The 17,736-nt window shown below is 37.1% G+C and overlaps 1 protein-coding gene across 1 annotated transcript; it reads right to left on the bottom strand.

Annotated features, from left to right (window-relative positions):
- Nucleotides 1-7,256: 7,256 nt before the first annotated feature.
- Nucleotides 7,257-10,120, bottom strand: irx1b (iroquois homeobox 1b). Its single transcript, XM_079485700.1, has 4 exons — nucleotides 9,742-10,120; nucleotides 8,232-9,213; nucleotides 8,006-8,078; nucleotides 7,257-7,574 (listed from the first exon to the last, which is right to left on the bottom strand). The coding sequence occupies exons 1-4, from the start codon at nucleotides 9,976-9,978 to the stop codon at nucleotides 7,529-7,531; spliced, it is 1,338 nt and encodes a 445-aa protein (XP_079341826.1). The 5' UTR covers nucleotides 9,979-10,120; the 3' UTR covers nucleotides 7,257-7,528.
- Nucleotides 10,121-17,736: the final 7,616 nt, after the last annotated feature.

Below are 17,736 nucleotides of genomic sequence, written 5' to 3'. Positions count from 1 at the left end.
AGATCAAACCCCAGTCAGTCTCTCACAACGTCTTGTTCCCTCCATCAGGGAACGGAGGTTACAGACGTAACTGAGACGTTTTTATGTGTCTGATGTGAGTTATCCAAGTTAATTTATTGTCTATTATAACTCTATTATAATGTTTTTTTTTATTTCAGAGACATTTTCAATTTGTATTTCATCTATCTCAATCGTCTTATCCATTTTTGTCTTATAATTAGCAAATAATATTGCTTTAGTGTTGTCTAAATTTAAAGATAATTTATTACTATCCATCCATTTTTTTATATTCCTTAGTTCTGTATTTACCACATTGATAACTTTATCATAATTATCATCACAATAGAAAATGTTGGTATCATCTGCAAACAAAACACACTTAAGTAATTTTGAAACATTAAATATATCTTTGATGTACAAGTTGAATAATTTAGGGCCCAATACTGACCCTTGGGGGACACCACACGATATTACACGACAATCAGATGAGAACTCACCCATCTGCACAAATAGCAATCTGTCACTCAAATAGCTTTTTACCCAGTTTGCAGCCACCCCTCGTATCCCATACATTTCAAGTTTCTTAAGTAATATAGCATGATTGCTTCTTTTGTTTTCAGTTTAATGAATGATTTACAGAGATTATTTTTCTTTTTACATGCATTTTGTAGACCTTTAGACATCCAAGGACATTTAAAATATTTGTTGTGTTTACTGTTAACAGAAATGGGGCAAAACTTATCATATGAATATGTGAATATTTCTTATAGGCTCTGTCTGTGTCGGTCTCCCCATGAACAGAACTCATCATTAAAAGCATTAATTGCTTCTTGAGTTTGTAATCTTTTGCAGCTTACCTTACAGATTAGTTTTAGAAACATTGCAATTATATACGACAAAAACGGGTTAATGGTCTGTAATATCACAAATAAGCAAACTATTAATTATGTTATTTGTCAAGTTATTTGTAAAGATATTATAAATTAGGGTTGCACTCTGTGATGTGCTCTTTGTTATTGTTGGAAATAAGGACATGGAGTACATTATTTCAATTAATTAATCAATCAGTTTGTGTTTGTTTGGATTTAAGAGGTCAATGTTGAAGTCCCCACAAATAAATAAGGACTTATTCAACAGTTATTATTAACTGTTGAAAACAGATTCTTCATCTCTCCATTGAAACTATCAATACTTGACCCAGGTGATCTATAAACACAACTTACAATAATGTTTTTTTTTTGTTTCCATTATTGATTTCTATTGTTATACATTCCATTACATTATCAAGTACAATTGACATGTTAATTAGAAATGAATATTTTATAGTTTTGGGTACATACACAGACAGCGCCTATAATAACATCCACCCCCATTTTATTTAGTCTATTCACATAATGCAGATCATACTCATCCATTTCAAAGTCAATTCCTTTCACTTGATTGAACCAGGTTTCAGAAATCGCTATCACACTGAAGGGATAAACAAAGTTTTGTAGATATTCTCTTATTGCATTATAATTTGTATACAAACTTCTGCTGTTAAAATGAATAATAGTCAATTTATCCTTAGTAATGTAATTATTGTTGTATTGATCATATGTATAGTAGTTGCAGTTGTTGTTGATAATAGAAAGGAAATTGTTATCAGGATCAATATTAGTCTCTACATCATGCGTACTGTACTCAGTATATTCAGTTGCACCCGGATCCATTTGACGAAGTTGTTCAACTCTCTGCAAAAAGTCTGTCTCTGTATTGTCTTTTTGACCACCTGTGTGTGGCTCAGTGCTCATTGTGATAGTGTAAATTGATTGTTTCCAGATGGCTTATGTAAATTATGATCACTGGTATTTGTCTAATTTCTTACCATGAGAATTTTCGCCTCCACTGGAGACCCATGTAATTTGATGAAGATTTTACCATTTGTTACCCATGTGTGTTGGAAGCTGCGTCTTCACTGTGATCATCTCCTCAGTTAGGAAGTCTAGAGACTTTTTAATGTCGTCGACTTCCTCTGTCTGCGCGTTCTTTTTTTGGGCCCATTACGCTGCTTTACAAGATCACACTTGAACAACTTAAATTCAAGGGCATTATGCATAAAAAGCACGAAATATAATCATAAACATCCACACAGTGTTTTCGCTGCCCGGCACCGGCGCTCTCTGATGACGAAGACTGAATTTCCTAATCTGAATTGGTTATCAATTGCTCATGTCATGTTGATCAAAATGTATTATAATGGGTCTCTGTTGAATAGTATCATCCCCCACAAAATTTAGGCATTAGTTTAAAATTCAGATTGGAGATGACATGCCAAAGTACGTGTTAGTTTGGGACAATGTCAGTTTCCATCGTTCCAACATCAGCAGGCAATGGTTTGCGGCCCAAAACAGGATGTTGATGGAGTTCCTCTCACTCTACTCACCCATTGAGGATTTTTTCTCAGCATGAAGATGGAAAGTATATGGTCGCCAGCCGCATACACAGATGACCCTTCTAGCTGCCATGGATGCAGCGTGTGATGACATCACAGAAGATGCCATTAGAGGCTGGATAAGACACTCTAAAATAGTCTTTCTACGCTGCATCTCAACAGAAGATATTCGTTGTGGATGAGAATTTGAGGCCCAGAAGTATCAAGATGTTCTGGGTTATCGGAAATGCGAGAGAATTGAGATAATTTAGGCAGAATATAGAGAAACGAGTCTTTAGTTACTTTCGATACTGCCATAGACTGTGAGATGGCTGGATATGTAAGTCGACAGAGGGATAGATACAGACAGAAAGACGGGTAGATGGGTATATGAACAGACAGTTATGCATGTAGATGAGTCGATGGGAAACTGATAGACAGGCAGATAGAAGGATAAGTAGATCCTATCATTTTTATTATATGTTATATCATTCAATATCCTCGTTCAGATGTTAAAATCATCTATAATCACACTGCAGCATTAAAAACCACAGAGGAGTAGAGGTTTCACAATTTAAGCCCAGACTGAGGATTATTGTGAATATTAAAAAGTGAAGCTCAAATTTAGTTAAAATAAACAATTATTTTGTATCCTTAAGTAACTCATATAATAATTTATTATGCTTTGCTGATTAAACGAAAATAATTTTGTAGGAGTTTCTGCTTACACCACAAGGTGGCAGCATAATATAGTAATATGAAAGGATAGCTCTGTTGTTGTTAAAATAGCTGAAATTAATTACATTTAGTTAAAAAGGTATTTTTAAATATTTTGTTATACTTTTATTCTTAAAATTGCTATGTGGGTTTAGTTAATTTAATTTATTGTTTAGTTTATTATTAGTTATTATGATTTATTTTTAGTTGCTAATCAGAATCAGAATCAGAACAAGCTTTATTGCCAAGTGTGCTTACACACACGAGGAATTTGTCTTGGTTACAGAAGCTTCCAGTACACAAGTATGGTTACAAGACAAGTAACAATCAACAAAGGCAACGAAAGTACAGAATAAAAATAAAAGTTAAGCACACAAAGGTGAAAGTGCAGTGTGACAGAAAAAATTATTTTTTAAATTAATAAAAAAAATAATTTAAGTGTCGCCACCTGAATACATTTTTTACAGAATTTTTATTAGTTTTAGTTTTGCACAAAAACATGAGTTTTAAAGGTTGTTCTTTTGCTCGAGCAATATAGTTTGATGTAACACATTTGTATTTGTGGAATACTTAAATACTGACGTAAATAAATTAATTTGTGTTAGGAAATTTTCAGAGGTTTTTTCATTATTCATTTAGTAATTTGCAAATATTCATGCAGTAAACTCAGCACCATTCATTACACATGGCAAAATAAAGATGCATACAAATCTATTCAGTTGTGAGTATGAATTAAGTTCTATCTTTGAGTGTCATGAACTATAATAATAACCCTGGCGTAATTCAGAGTTTATCAGAATAAATGGTAGATAAAGAGCTTTTGCCAGCATTCAAACAGCACAATAAGCAGAGCTTAGTTCACTTCATTGATTTTATATAGATCTTACATTGTTACATTGTGTCTGAAAGTACAGAGTTTATTGTGCTGCTTTTATATAAACACATTGTGTTACTTTTTGCTTGAATTATTCTCTGTCCGTTCTTAATAACGGCAGGATAAACAACACGCATGTTTGGATACAAGCATGAGTTTAAATAATTTGTCAGTGCGTGCGTGTGTAAGAGAGATTTGGGTTTATCATTGTCAAGAGCATATTTCCTATTTACTGAGCTCACAGATGCTGAAGATAGGATCTCAGTCCATCAAAATGATCCTTTTAGTTTATGCCAACGGTGGAATCAGAATCACTATGGCTTTGGTTTGTCAGGTTACTTGGGTTAGATCTACAGTTATAATAAACCATCGTCACCTTAAATGTTAAACTGATAAAGGTAACTAATTTCAGATAATCGTTTTCACTTTTGTATGAGAAACTTTCCTTTTTTCAACATCTGAACAGACTACCATGCACCCTGCCCTGCCTATGTTTGCTCTATTTTATTCAGTTATTCGTTTTCACCTCCCTCCATCTCCCTGTCCGTCACACCTTCTTGGTTTAATATATTCATTTCATGAAGTCTGAAGCTAGCCTTTCAAACAGGCGGCCATTTAATGTCTTATCATGAGTGGGCCACAAAGGCCCTGGCTGCACTTGCACCATTAGCATCAGCATAGCACAGAGATACCTTAACATGACTGACATCTTCTCTAGTGTCATTGCTTTGATTGACACGTCACCTGAGCAGGTGGGCCAAAAGATAGCAATATTATTATTTAGTCTGCCATGAAAATGCAAAAATGCATTATAAAAGAGAAAAACATACAGGATGAGGGCTTTACTGTTTGAACAGCTTAAAGAGGATTTTAAATACATTATTTTTTATCCATAAAATATATCAAATATTCGTATACTTTTGGAATTGGAAACTACATTGTGTTTACTGAGGAATATTACATGTATATGTGGGAAATTTTCTATGTAGGCCTATTCAATTATACATGTATTTGTTTATTTTAGGGGTGACAAACAATTAATCGTGATTAATTACATCCAGAATAGACATTTGTGTTAACATAATGTGTATACTGTATATTAATTTTGTATTTATAAACACATACATGTTAAGGACATATTTACAAGTGCTAATTTATTTTTGCCAATAATGTAAATCATTGGCAAATTCGTTATATTTTTATTAAATATATTCATGTGTATTTTTAATAAATACAAAATGAATAAACACAGTACACAAACACAATATGTAAACGCAAACTTATATTCTGCATGTGATTAATCGCCACTAATCGTTTTACAGCCTTATTGTATTTGCTATTTATCGCCTGAAACTGTAACCCGAGATGCAATAGCAGTAATAATATCATAATATTTGTTCAGTATTATTAAACCAATGGAGTTCAAATATTTATCGGACATCAGAAACTGAACAATAATTCACTGTTTGTTGCTTTTCTTTAGAAAAATAAAGTTATTTAGAATCAGAAGAAATCTAAAAAGAAATATTCTTTGCCAGTGATTTAATAGATTTGGTTTACTTCACACAAAACTCTCCAAGCTCTCTGCGTTCGGCCCCTGTTTGACCTTCGGGTTTGAACCTCTGTCAAAAATTATAGATGTTAGGAGCCTCTCGCTGAGCACGCGTTTTGACGAATATGGGGTTTTGTTGACGTCTTGTATTCCGCAAAACGTTTAAAAGGTCCCTTTCATGCTTGGGAATCATGTGTTTGATTAGGGGATCCATAAATCAGTCTGTTTGTCACACAGTAAGAATGTGACCCGGTCCAGATGTGCCTCTTTTACTGTGTCTCCAAAACAATTAGATTAATGCAGCATCTGCGACAGAGCAAACTGAACATAAACACTTTCAAACAATGAAAATTAATTCACATCTTCACGTAAACCTTTAACGCTTGTTTTCGGAACCACCTTTTTGTCCCGTGCAATGGTTTATTTTTTCTGGAGGTTTGCTGTAGGTCATCACTTCAAAAGTGCTGCGCGAGGTCTCCGCGTTTATTCCATCGTCCACAGTGACAAACATTTGTATAAACGTTTCTTTAATAACACTACCATGCATTTGATTATGCTTAACATAATATTAGTTTATGTAGCATAAAAATAATGGAACTTCGTTTTATGATTTATTTTCAAATGTTCGTATGGTGTTGGATATAACTTAATACTTAACTACAAGTTGTCGTCAAATGTTATCTAATCATACGACGCAATATACTATACGTCCAACTTGATGGATCCCCAAAACAAACTTTGTTGTTGAAAACTTTTAGAGGTTTGAATGAATAGCCTCTTTGTCCTGCGGTGTCGACGCCCCACCGAGCTCCTATAGTTCAGGTGGAGCTCTGGCTCCTTTCTTGGAGGCCTTTATATTCCGCTTATCGCTGATATAATCTCCATGCACACCCCGCTCTCCTCCGAGTATAACACACATGCTGGGCGCTGGCATTTAAACAGCTGCGATCCATATTCCTCTGTCTCCATATTTCAGTCAGCTGTCGAGGTTGTGTAAGGAGAGCTTTCGCCTTCTGTGAAACCGCAGTTTGAACTTAAACAAGTTAATTGCGTAAATGTTCTGCGTGTGTTTTTTAAAAACCAAATTTTAGTTCAGTTATGTTTAAGTTTAGGTTTTAAAGGATTTGGATTCACGAGTTTTAATGCAGATGAAACTGCGTTCCTGTTAAAAACACACTTTTAATATTTTAAAGAGGCTATATTCTAAATGTGCCCTTTTTCGTTTTATTACGCAATACTGGTTTAATAGATGTTGTCACATTTGTCGTTGGATTCTGCTCTATAAAATTATACATTTCCAACGCTGATTGATAAACAACAGCTGCCTTTAGGTGTCGCCGTTGCCCTCCGATGCTTTTTTGCTAAACTGACAGCTTCGTTGTTATAAACTACCAATGTTTTAGGATGGCTAAAAACATGTCGGCATTAATAACAAACGTTACTGTTGTTTAATTTAAGTTGATAAATATATTTCAAATATATTTTAAATCAGCCTCTCAAACGTCAGAACTAAGTCAAATTGTGACAAGTCAATTGTCAGATTACACCATTAACAACATTCAACATTTCGTTATTTTCTTAAAGATAAGCACATTTTCGCGAGACAATAGTGAAATTCAATCATTTCTTCGTGTCATTCAGTCATGGTTTTTGAGTGAGTAATGCTGAATTATTCAATGTACAATTACTGATGGCAAAACCCCAGTTAATCTCTTTTGCTTTATTACACAAAAATATATCATATTCACAATTTGTGACAAATAATTCTTAATAAATCTGTAAAAGAAAAGCAGGCGAGCAGGGTAAACTCAGACATGCTCGAATGAAATCAACTCAAAGTACAAAAATGATATTGCAGGATGGAAGCGTAAAAGAAATAAAATTTTTGGTCTATTTGATGACGTAAATGCTGTTGTTTTATTGTGGCATTAGATTATTTAAATAATTTAGCTCTTTGAGAAAAGTTATGTGTTCATGAAATAGTCTTCAGAGCGCGTTGTGATGTTTCATGGTGAGACCTGTATGAGTAGAGAAAATGGCAGAATTTAGAAAAATGTATCCAAACATGATTTAACAAAATTTAATTAGGACAGGCAGCAAATCGTTGATAGTCTATTAGTCATAAAAGTCTATTATGCAATTGGCAAATTTTCCCGGTAACTCTTAAATTAACTATGCTATTATTTGTTAATTACTTATTATTAAATAAAGCTCCGATGCTCATGTATGTTTATCAAAACGTGAATTACTTTTTCATGTAATTTTAGCCATTTGCATGTGCATTAATCAATTAGGAACAAAAAATGACACAACATGTAATTGATTTAAAAATCAGAAAATTTGCTTTCAGAAAAAAACTCTATTCTTTTTTTGATTGAACAATTGTTTTTGTCAGTCGTAAAGCAAACAATGGATTGACTCCAAACCAGTGCTCGTCTGCATAATTTACCTGTCACGGATGACTGGAAATGGTGGTCTGGACGCAAGTGTCGGTGATTCCGTTCTCTGAACGTTCTCTTGATCTATGCAAAATTAAAAAGATAATTCAATTAAAAAAGTGCACTGTAAACAAAATGGTATATTGAAGATTCAGTAAATGTTAACGCATGGCGTTTGTGTTAAATAATGTGCCAACATTTAATTAGGCCTAAGTGCATTATATTATGCATACGAACCGTTATGTTTGACACTGAAACTGTCGGATGAGTTTTCACTGTCAGCCTCTAGACATGGAGATTCAGGGGCAGACGATGGCTTCTTTTCGGGATTCGTAACGGGGCTATGGTTTGGAAAGTGACTGTTATGACTTAAAAGTGAACGCACACCCATCAGAGAATTTGCGCTAAGGAAAGCTGCGCTCGCCCAGTTATGTAGTTTCCCAATTTGGCATGTATAAATTCCGTTAGTGGAGAGGAAGGCGGGATGGGGAGAGGGTGAGGCCCTGAGGCCTGTGTGCGTCGAGGGGATGCTGGCTTTCTGCGTATTATCTGGACTTGTCGCTGTCTCCGCCAAAGACCAGATTTTAGGTTTGCTGTTTCCAGGCCTCTGACACACCGGTCCAGGAGAAACCTCTCCGACGCTTTTTACCACACTTTGTTCCTTATTACTGCCTAACACATGGCTGTCCGTATTTTTTAGCGCTGATGTAGTTAATATCCGTGGTGATTCCACGTTTTCGAGTTGATCACCCGACGTTTCTTTTTCCACCGCCTTGTTTTGATCTCCTCTGGGCTCCTCAGTCATGTCAATATCGATTGTTTCCAGATCGATTTCTTCATCGTCTTCGTTTTTATCCGCGTCGTCATCATTGTCACTGTCGAAGATGCGTCCGTCTCTGTCCTCCGCGCTGCGACCCCAGGTCACTTTATTTTCCTTCTTGAGTCTCCGGCGCGCGTTGGCGAACCAGGTGGACACCTGCGTAAGGGTCATTTTAGTGATGATGGCCAGCATGATCTTTTCACCCTTGGTAGGGTACGGGTTCTTTTTATGTTCCTGTAGCCATGCTTTTAGTGTGCTAGTGGTCTCTCTTGTTGCGCTCTTGGCCCGGGCCGGATCTCCGTACTGGTACTGGCCATATGGGTAGAAACCGGGTGAAGCATGGACTGCAAATCCTGGAGGGTGAGCTCCGGGGTTATCCTTAAGCTCATACTGCGATCCCTGGGGAATGAAACAAATAACAATGAGGGAAGTCTTTAGACTCACTGAAATGCGTGGAACGTCGCTTTGGGGGGGGGGGGGTGTTTAAAAATAACCTAACCTTTTTTTAAATTGGACAAAACAAGTTTATGTTTAAATTTCTAAGCACTACCAATAAAACATAATTGTTGATCAAGTCTTAGCGTGCGAGAAAAGTTAACAAAACAGATCAACTTAATACTGTGATCTTTTTAAATATTTATACAGAGTACAGAGATAAAAACAAAGTCTTACTTGTGTTGATTATTAAGAATTGTTTCAGTAATATGTTCAATTTAAATTGATACACTTACGGATTCTTTTTAGATTATTCTGTGATTTCAGGTGTTGGCTGAAATCAATGTTATTACTAACCTTTCCGTTTTTTTATTATTTCCGTTTTGAATCATTTCGGAGTGTTCTTTTAACACACAAATATGTAACCCATGCTTGTTCAAAGTTGTATTAATCAATTGGAATAGTTGAACATTCTAAGAATGTAAATCTTACCATCTGGGAGAGCAGGGCCAGCTCGGCACTGTTGTAAGGCAAGAAGGCGCTATAGTTTTGCACGGTCCACGGATTCGCGTACATGCCCAGCATTGGCGTGATAGCAGTCGCGGGATTTGCGCTGCTCTCGGAGCTTCCCTCGCGTGGAGAAGTGGGCACGACACCCGTTCGTTCGGCTCCGTACACCTCCTGGGCGGCGTTTAAAAACTGCGGGTAACCCAGCTGGGGGAACGACATGTCCAACTCCAGAGAAACTCTGACAGAGATTTATAGAAGAGATGAGCAATCCACTCGTGACAAAATCACTACAATAACTCTCACTCGGTGCAGAAGCGCGGCTCTCGTGATGCGTCTCCCCTCCGGACCTCTCTCAATTTGAAGTTGACGGCTTGATTGGCATGCTACTTAAGCGCGAGGCCCCTCCTATCCGGGGCCACGCGATAAGTAGACTGCAGTGTGTATTCTTGTGTGTGTTTGTGTGACGGTGTGTCAGTGTAAACGAAGTGTTTCAGTTGCATTGCGCACGTCTCGTTCGCGTCAAAGTGTTGAATATGACAACAAATATCTAAAACTGTAAATGTAAATGCAAAATAAACTGTGGTTTAAAAAAATTATAGACCGTGTTGATTTTTTTACATGAAACATTTGAGTTTAAATTCATTATTCATGAAATATGTTCATTATTTTCATATATATATATATATATATATATAGCCTATATATATTCAAATAATAACATAAAACAAACTTAGTATCGTGCAAGTAAATACAAAGGCAAAACAAAAACAAGATTTATCTAATGGATTTTTAATGCACGTATTGCTTCTATTAATAATACATATGAATTTTGTTTAACATGCGTACCCATACACAATAAACGCATTTGACCATCTACTTTAATTGTGGACTTTAAATTATAATCTCCAACCTTTTATCTTTTGCAAGAATTTTGCACATTACATTCGCCGAATCAGGACCACATGCGCACGTCAGAACTTTATAAGGCGCGCATCTGATATCGTGGAGCGGAGAAAACGCTCATAATGGAGCGTAATGGTGAATTGATGGAGCGCAGAGAATCATCATCACCACTCCCTCCCTCTGAGCGCGCGCTCACACACACAAGCGTTCTCGTGGAGTGCCAGAGAGGGTCTCCGTAATGTCCAACAGGGAAACAAACGATCCCGTTTATGGTAATTTGCACATTAGCATCACACAGGTTGTCCCGTGATAAGGTGACAGGTTAATGAAATGCTCCATTCAGAGGAGCCATTTGATCCCTCTGAGAGGTTGTGATAAGGAGCCAACCAGAGAAGCCTGCAATTAAAATCACAGCATATCTCTCTATCCCAGTATATTTTCTCTCTCCTCCTCTCATCCACTGCTGGTAATGAGGGCTAACACCCCTGTCTGCGCTAATCCTCCCCCTGGGTGCACCTTGCTATCAGATGTTAGCTTTGTAATTATTTATCCAAAAAAGTCATAATTCCTTGCGCGCGCTGCAAATGAGTTTGGCGGGCTGGTTAGTCGATTCTCTTCGTGTCCTGTGAAGCGAAGAGTCGCATTTAATGATTTAATTACAGCAGTTAGACCTTCATTTGCCAGCAAGGATTTTTGTATGTGTGCGTGTGTGTGCGTACCAAAATACTCACTAAAATGTCCTCTTTTGCTTAAAATAATGCTTTAAACGAGATCAACAGGTTATGTGCAAGGTTAGGCGCTTATTTACCCTATAGGATATGGGTAGAATAAACATTACCCTTGTTTGAAAACAACAAAATATATCCTCACCAACATAGTTATTGTAAGTGTTTGTGTGTTTGATCTGAAATGGATTTAGGAGCATGCTTAATGTTTTAACCGATGTCTTTAAAATGAAGAAGTTTCTGTATGTTTGTTATGTTTAGGGAGAAAGTTAAGGGGGAAAAAAGCATCCAGTCAATGGTAAGTTTTGTCATTGGAGTACCAACATGTACCAGTCTAATGTCCTAACTCTAAAAAATATCATGACAATTAACTTGTAAACACATTTTAAAGACATTGTCCAGTGCTTAAAATCACGATTTTCTTTAAATATGCTTATATTCCTGCAAGGGTATCATTAACCTAACATAAAATCTATTAAGTCTTAAATTGACCTCAATAAAATAGTGGAATAATATGTGTGTGTGAATGCAAGAGTCTGTGTTTAAAATATCTGTGACAGTTCATGATGCTGCACGGGATATGGTACATTTTCTCACCCCGCGAATTATACACAGACGTTAAAGACACCATATGGCTGGTGTCCTTTTGTTGAAAGATGCCAAATGCAAAACCTTGAGCCCATCATCATATAAATGAAACTACTTTCAATGCATTATTTATTTTAACTTTGCCGACTTTAAAAATCATGACAGCCTCAAAACGGTTGATTCATTGATTTGTTCCCTATATCTATTCAGCTTTCACGCTGCTTTGAGATTTGTTATGAGTTTATGTACGTTTGGTATGGTTAGTTTTCAAAGATACTTTTCAAATCAGGTATGACGCTCTGCTGTTACTATAAACACAATGGCCAAGATGACTCTGCTGTGTATTGAGCGGTGTAGGCCTTTAGAAAGAAAGTCACAGATTTTCAGATGTGGATGAAGCACCTTTGGATGGTGCAACAGAATGTCTAAGTAAATGTTTATAAAGAGAACACACACACACACACACACAGAATATTTTTTTTTCCGAACGACTATAAAATCCTGTCGCCTCACTGTTTTTAATTTAGTTCCTAAGACAATGCTAAGCATTTTTATCTTATTGGTAACACGTGAGATTGGAACGAGATCTCCTTGTGTCTCTGGCCCCAACTGTGAGCGTTGGCATAGCACGGTTTTAATATGAAGGGTCTGACCCTGATTGTCATCTTTCACTTCATCTCCATCTGCCTCTGTATCTGATTTGATGACACGGGGGACCGTGGCTCATTTTGCAGTCCATTAACTGAGGGCAAGACTCAGATTCCCATGGGTCCCGGCGATTCCCCTTATTCCCTCACCCAGATACTCTCATCTGGTGAATCTCCTCACCTCTCTAACCTCCCCCTCAGTCGCTGACCTTTTTAACACTGTTGGCTAAACATTGCCTCCCTCTGTAATGAGCCATTAAAGTGAACGCATTAATGACCGTTTTGTGTGTGTGTCAAGGCAATATGAATCTGCAAGGAATTTCAGTTTCGCATTTTCTTTATATGCAAATATCATTATACCTGTTGTCCTTGGATTGTTGAAGTGCTGTATTGTGTTTTCCTCTCAGAAAAGAAAGGAAGAAGTTCTAATGAAGTGGAGATGAATTAACCCAAGTTGTGTGATCGTGTGTGTTGTAGGAAGGGAGTTTTACCTCATTAGATGACAGTACAGACGTGCATGCATGCCAGCATCTTCTTTCCTCCAGGAAGTCCTGAAGAAAGAGTTTCTGTAGGTACAGCTTGCACAGGCCTTGTGTTTATTTTATTTTAACGATGTGTACACACACACACGAACGCACACAGTAAGAAAATTAACAACACAATATTAGTCATGGGGGTCTTAGACTTTTACACTTGCTCAAACCTAACAAAATAGCACTTATGTTGGAAATTATATATAATGAACCAGTAAAAGGGTACATTTTGAAACTGAGATTTATACATAAATAAATTAGCTTTTCATTGATTTATGGTTTGGTAGGATAGGACCATATTTGGAAATCTGGAATCTGAAGGTGCAAAAAATCGAAATATTGGGAAAATTGCCTTAAATGTTGTCAATCAGAAGCTAAGAAGAAACAGGTTTGTAGGCGTAATGATGCAGTGGAGAGTAGATGAACCCAAAAGCTGAAATTCTAAGCTTTGCATAGATACCAAAGTTGAGTGGGTATATTCCCAAATAATGGGGATCAGCAACTGAAGTTTCTAGGTGTGTTTCCGGCCATTTTGATTTGTGATTTTGCTGCATCCACTCACAAAAATAAAGTTTAAAAAAATAAACGGTAGGAAATGTAGAAAATATTTTCATGGAACATGATCTTTACTTCAAATCTTAATGATTTTTGGCATAAAAAGAAAAAGAGATTTTTACCCAAACAGTGTATTGTTGGCTATTGCTGTAAATATACTTGTGCTACTTATGACTTATGTTTTGTGGTCCAGGGTCACATTTTGAGATTTGGACCCATAAACAAAATAATGATTCATTTATACTTAATGGTTTAAGTGCAATAAACATCAAATATCAATTTAAAATGAGAAACACCCATAAGCTCTTGTGCATTGATGTTGTGGTTACTTATGCTTACTAATAGGACATTAAAATTGTTGTTCATAAATGATCATATATTGTGTAGCTCATTTTAGTAGTATTGTTGTTTTACAGTATGAAAACAGTTTTCTATAATGTCATTCAGGTGATTCATGTTTGCTTCGATAAAACCTGTTCAACACATCCTATTTATTTTTTTAAATAATGAAAATGGTCAAAATACATTTTCAGGTGTATTTCTGTCGGGAATCAAGTTCATTCAATAGTTCACAAGAGTCAGGCATGAATTCTTTCAATACTTTGTTATATTATAAAGAAGCCTACATAAAAAAGTACAAAAAGCTTTGTCACCTAACATTTTAAGTACATGAGCATCAAGTTATACTTGAACTTAAATATTTAACTTTTAGGAAACTCATTCTTTGGTTAAATAAGAAAACGAGTTTAGTCAATCAATGGGTTTTCAGTGTTAATAAATAAAAAACACATGTTATCTGGATAATCCATGTTCTCAAAAAACTAATAAAAGAGAAGATGACACATTTTTTATCTAAAACTGACGTGGAATTATGCAATTTTAGTTAAAGAAATGTAACAATTTATTGTTGAGAAATTACCAAAATGGTTTTAACCCTTCATGATTTCCTGATAGCTCTAAACACATTGTCCTGCACCAATGAGCCAATTACCCCTGCAGTGTGTATTAAGAGATGACCAGATGACTGTGCAGTAGAGCTTTTGTAAGTGACAAAGACCCAGTGATAATGACTCTACTCTACGTCCATTGATGAGCAGCAGTTTGATGTCATCACAGCTTCATTTCCCTACTTGTGTGAGAACGAAAAACGCAGCAGTAGAGATTGAGAGATTTTAACACTGATGACCCTTTTAAGTGCAACAAGCTGTAGATTGTTGTGTCTCTAAAAGTCAACGCCAAATGAGCTGTTTGTTTAAAAACCACCACTGTCCAGAGTTAAAACAACAATTTTCTGCGAAACCAAGCGATGCCGGCCTAACGTTTGATGTTTTCATCTTTTATTTTTTTACATTATGGTTCATACCCTTAGGGGGAAATGCCTCCACTAATACCTGCTCATCAGCAATTAGCGGGTGGGTTAAAGTTAGTATGTAATCGGCTCCTAAGAGAGTCAATAGGCGTCATTAAATGTCAGAGATCCTCTGATAACGTGAACTCATTCCAGCAAAGGTCAACTGCCTGTAGCCCGATACAGTAGATCATTGTCCAGACCTGAGCGCGGCCGGGCTGGTTCAGTTTCACCGGTTCACCAATTAACCACTTCTAACACATACTGTTTGCTGTCAAACTCAACTCCGTCATTTCCAACAGAGTTTCTGGATTTAACAGATGTTTTACACGATTGCTGACTAAATCGGCGAAGGCCTCCGCCCACTCTCGCGAGGGTAACAAAAAGCTTTCAGGCAGGTCCTGCATTTGAATCCGTTTCACAGCTTATTTATTCCTTTGTTTTACCGCCGGTCAGTTTAATGCTTAGTATGCACTATTAGCCATTAGCATTGCTGTAAGGCTCACTGGGTTGCTGATCTTAGAAGCTTAAAGCGCTGCCCACTGCTTTGTTGTGTTCATTGATGCTCAGAGGGGGTTCTGGGGTTAACACAATAGATGAGGGGGCAGGAGAGGTTGTCGGCTGGGCGGTGGGTTGGATGGAAAAGGTACCCTGAAGTGGAACCTTGTTGATTTGGTCTTTATCGGTAACGTGCGTGGGATAACCTTGCATGCGAATGCATCTCATTCCTCTTTATTGGATGAGAACGCTTACGTCGTGATGTCATTGTCTTGAAAATATTTCAGCAGTGAAAGTTTGACATTTTGTATTGTTGTTACTCCCAGGTTTGCTTTAATGCAATAATTTTTTTCTACAGTTATTTTTTTATTCTATTGTGTCATGTGACGTCTCTTGCCATCTGTCAAATTATCTCTCTATGAAGAACAGTCTGTTACATTCATTGCTAAAATCTGTCCACCGTGCGGGCGTGTTTTGCTTCGCCGAACCTCAGCGACCAACTGGCTCCCCCAGGACTGAGCAGCCCTCGTGGAGAGGGATAAATAGGGTATCCTTTACAGAGCAAGCCTTCATCCACTCACCAACCCCCATGGAGCACAAGCTACATCAATCGACACCACCAAGCCTATTGTCTGCGCCAGGATTTAATCAGGTATTAGTTACCCAAAATGCGAGAGAAAGCTTAAAGACGGTAAGCATAAGTGATCTCCATAGTTACCTTACAGCTCATAGTCTTGAGTATTATTAGATTAAAGACCGCAAACTGCAGGAGGAATGGGACGGAGAGAAAGGCTAAATCCCATAAAAGCTTATACAGCCTTTCGTATTAAACAGGCTGGATGAGGACTTGAAAGTAAACTTTTTGTTGGTAGTCAAGGCAGTCGGATTGGTCACTTACATCTGGCATCTCATTTGACGATTCCTGAAAGTCAATGTGAGGTTGCTCCCCCGGCCTCCAATGCAACATTCCAGGATTTCCCTAAAATACACACGACGTCCAGGACTGTATCAAATTATAGGAGCTGGTAGAGACAGACTAGAAGACAAACATATGTCAGGCAGGAGCAGTGTTTTAGGAAAACCTTTATTCTTTTCTTTTCATGTAGGGGAGGTGGAGGCCTCTGTAATATTCGAAAGAATGTCGGAATTACATGAAGTGTGCCCCATATGTTTCTACTTCCTGTCGGAAAATATTCAAAACTTCCTGAAATGATCTCCAGCCTGGAGGAAATTTCACCTCTGGTGTCACCGTCCACATCCCACCCATACCGAAGGGCTTTTAATTACACGAACAATATGTGGCGTGTGTGCAAACCTGCAGCCAGAACGTAGACAATGTTGTCATGAGAATTTGTGAGAAGGGTTCGAAAGAAGGGCGACCCGGGCTGCAGCGATGGGACGTGATGGTTATGGTACAGACGCCAGACTGTCATTTAGTACTCACTGGCCTAATTATAGATGTAAACGTGGCTTAAATTAAAAGAGAATATATCATTCATTTCAGACAGTGACAACCTCATGTTCTGTTGCCACATTTATTAATCATGGGATATTAATAATTGATGTTTAAACAGAACCCAACTGAGTATTTAAGTTCATCCATTATATATCCCATTGAAGAATGAATGTTGAATTAATTCGGTCAGTATAGATAAAGCATATTTTACATTTTATCATCTCAGACGCTCAGATTAAATTCTTTTGCTCATTAAATTCTAGCAGAGAACGAAACTCTCTCCTGAACCACAAATACAGAAACCAATTAGCAAGTGTGTGATTTCTTTTCCTAGTTAATGATGCTATTAACTCTTGATAGCCCTCTTGTTGTTTGCGTTATCACTTGCCCCCGTAAATAGTCCCAGTTGCTGCTTTAGTGTTTTTTTCTCAGTCTGGTGTAAGTCACCGGGTGTTTGCTGGGCTATTTCTGTGCCATGTGGCTCTTAACTATTCAGGGACAGACCTGTGTCAGTAAACACACAAACACAAAGATGCAGGACTCGGATGGGAACTTCTGGTCCTGACATAACCAATGTAAGTACACACGCACACACGTGTTTACTTATCTAAATAAGAGCATTCCATAGACCTTTACTGTTTTAATTAGTTTTAAATATGATAACCTTGCTCAGACTCTAATCATAAAATAAAACATTTTGCATTTTTAAAGCAATTTGAAAAAC

The sequence above is a fragment of the Barbatula barbatula genome (assembly GCF_947034865.1).
Source record: "Barbatula barbatula genome assembly, chromosome: 21".
Lineage (NCBI taxonomy): Eukaryota > Metazoa > Chordata > Actinopteri > Cypriniformes > Nemacheilidae > Barbatula > Barbatula barbatula.
The sequence above is the reverse complement of the archived record's forward strand: the minus strand, read 5'-3'. Positions and strand labels throughout refer to the sequence as shown.

What these genes read in the sequence shown, in the direction of transcription:
- irx1b (XM_079485700.1), bottom strand. Translation starts at nt 9,978, where the DNA reads ATGTCGTTCCCCCAGCTGGGTTACCCGCAGTTTTTAAACGCCGCCCAG. An exon ending in TGGCCCTGCTCTCCCAGATG is followed by an intron (nt 9,214 to 9,741) that starts GTAAGATTTACA and finishes TTCATTCCCCAG; the next exon opens with GGATCGCAGTATGAGCTTAA. An exon ending in TTTCCAGTCATCCGTGACAG is followed by an intron (nt 7,575 to 8,005) that starts GTAAATTATGCA and finishes CTACTCATACAG; the next exon opens with GTCTCACCATGAAACATCAC.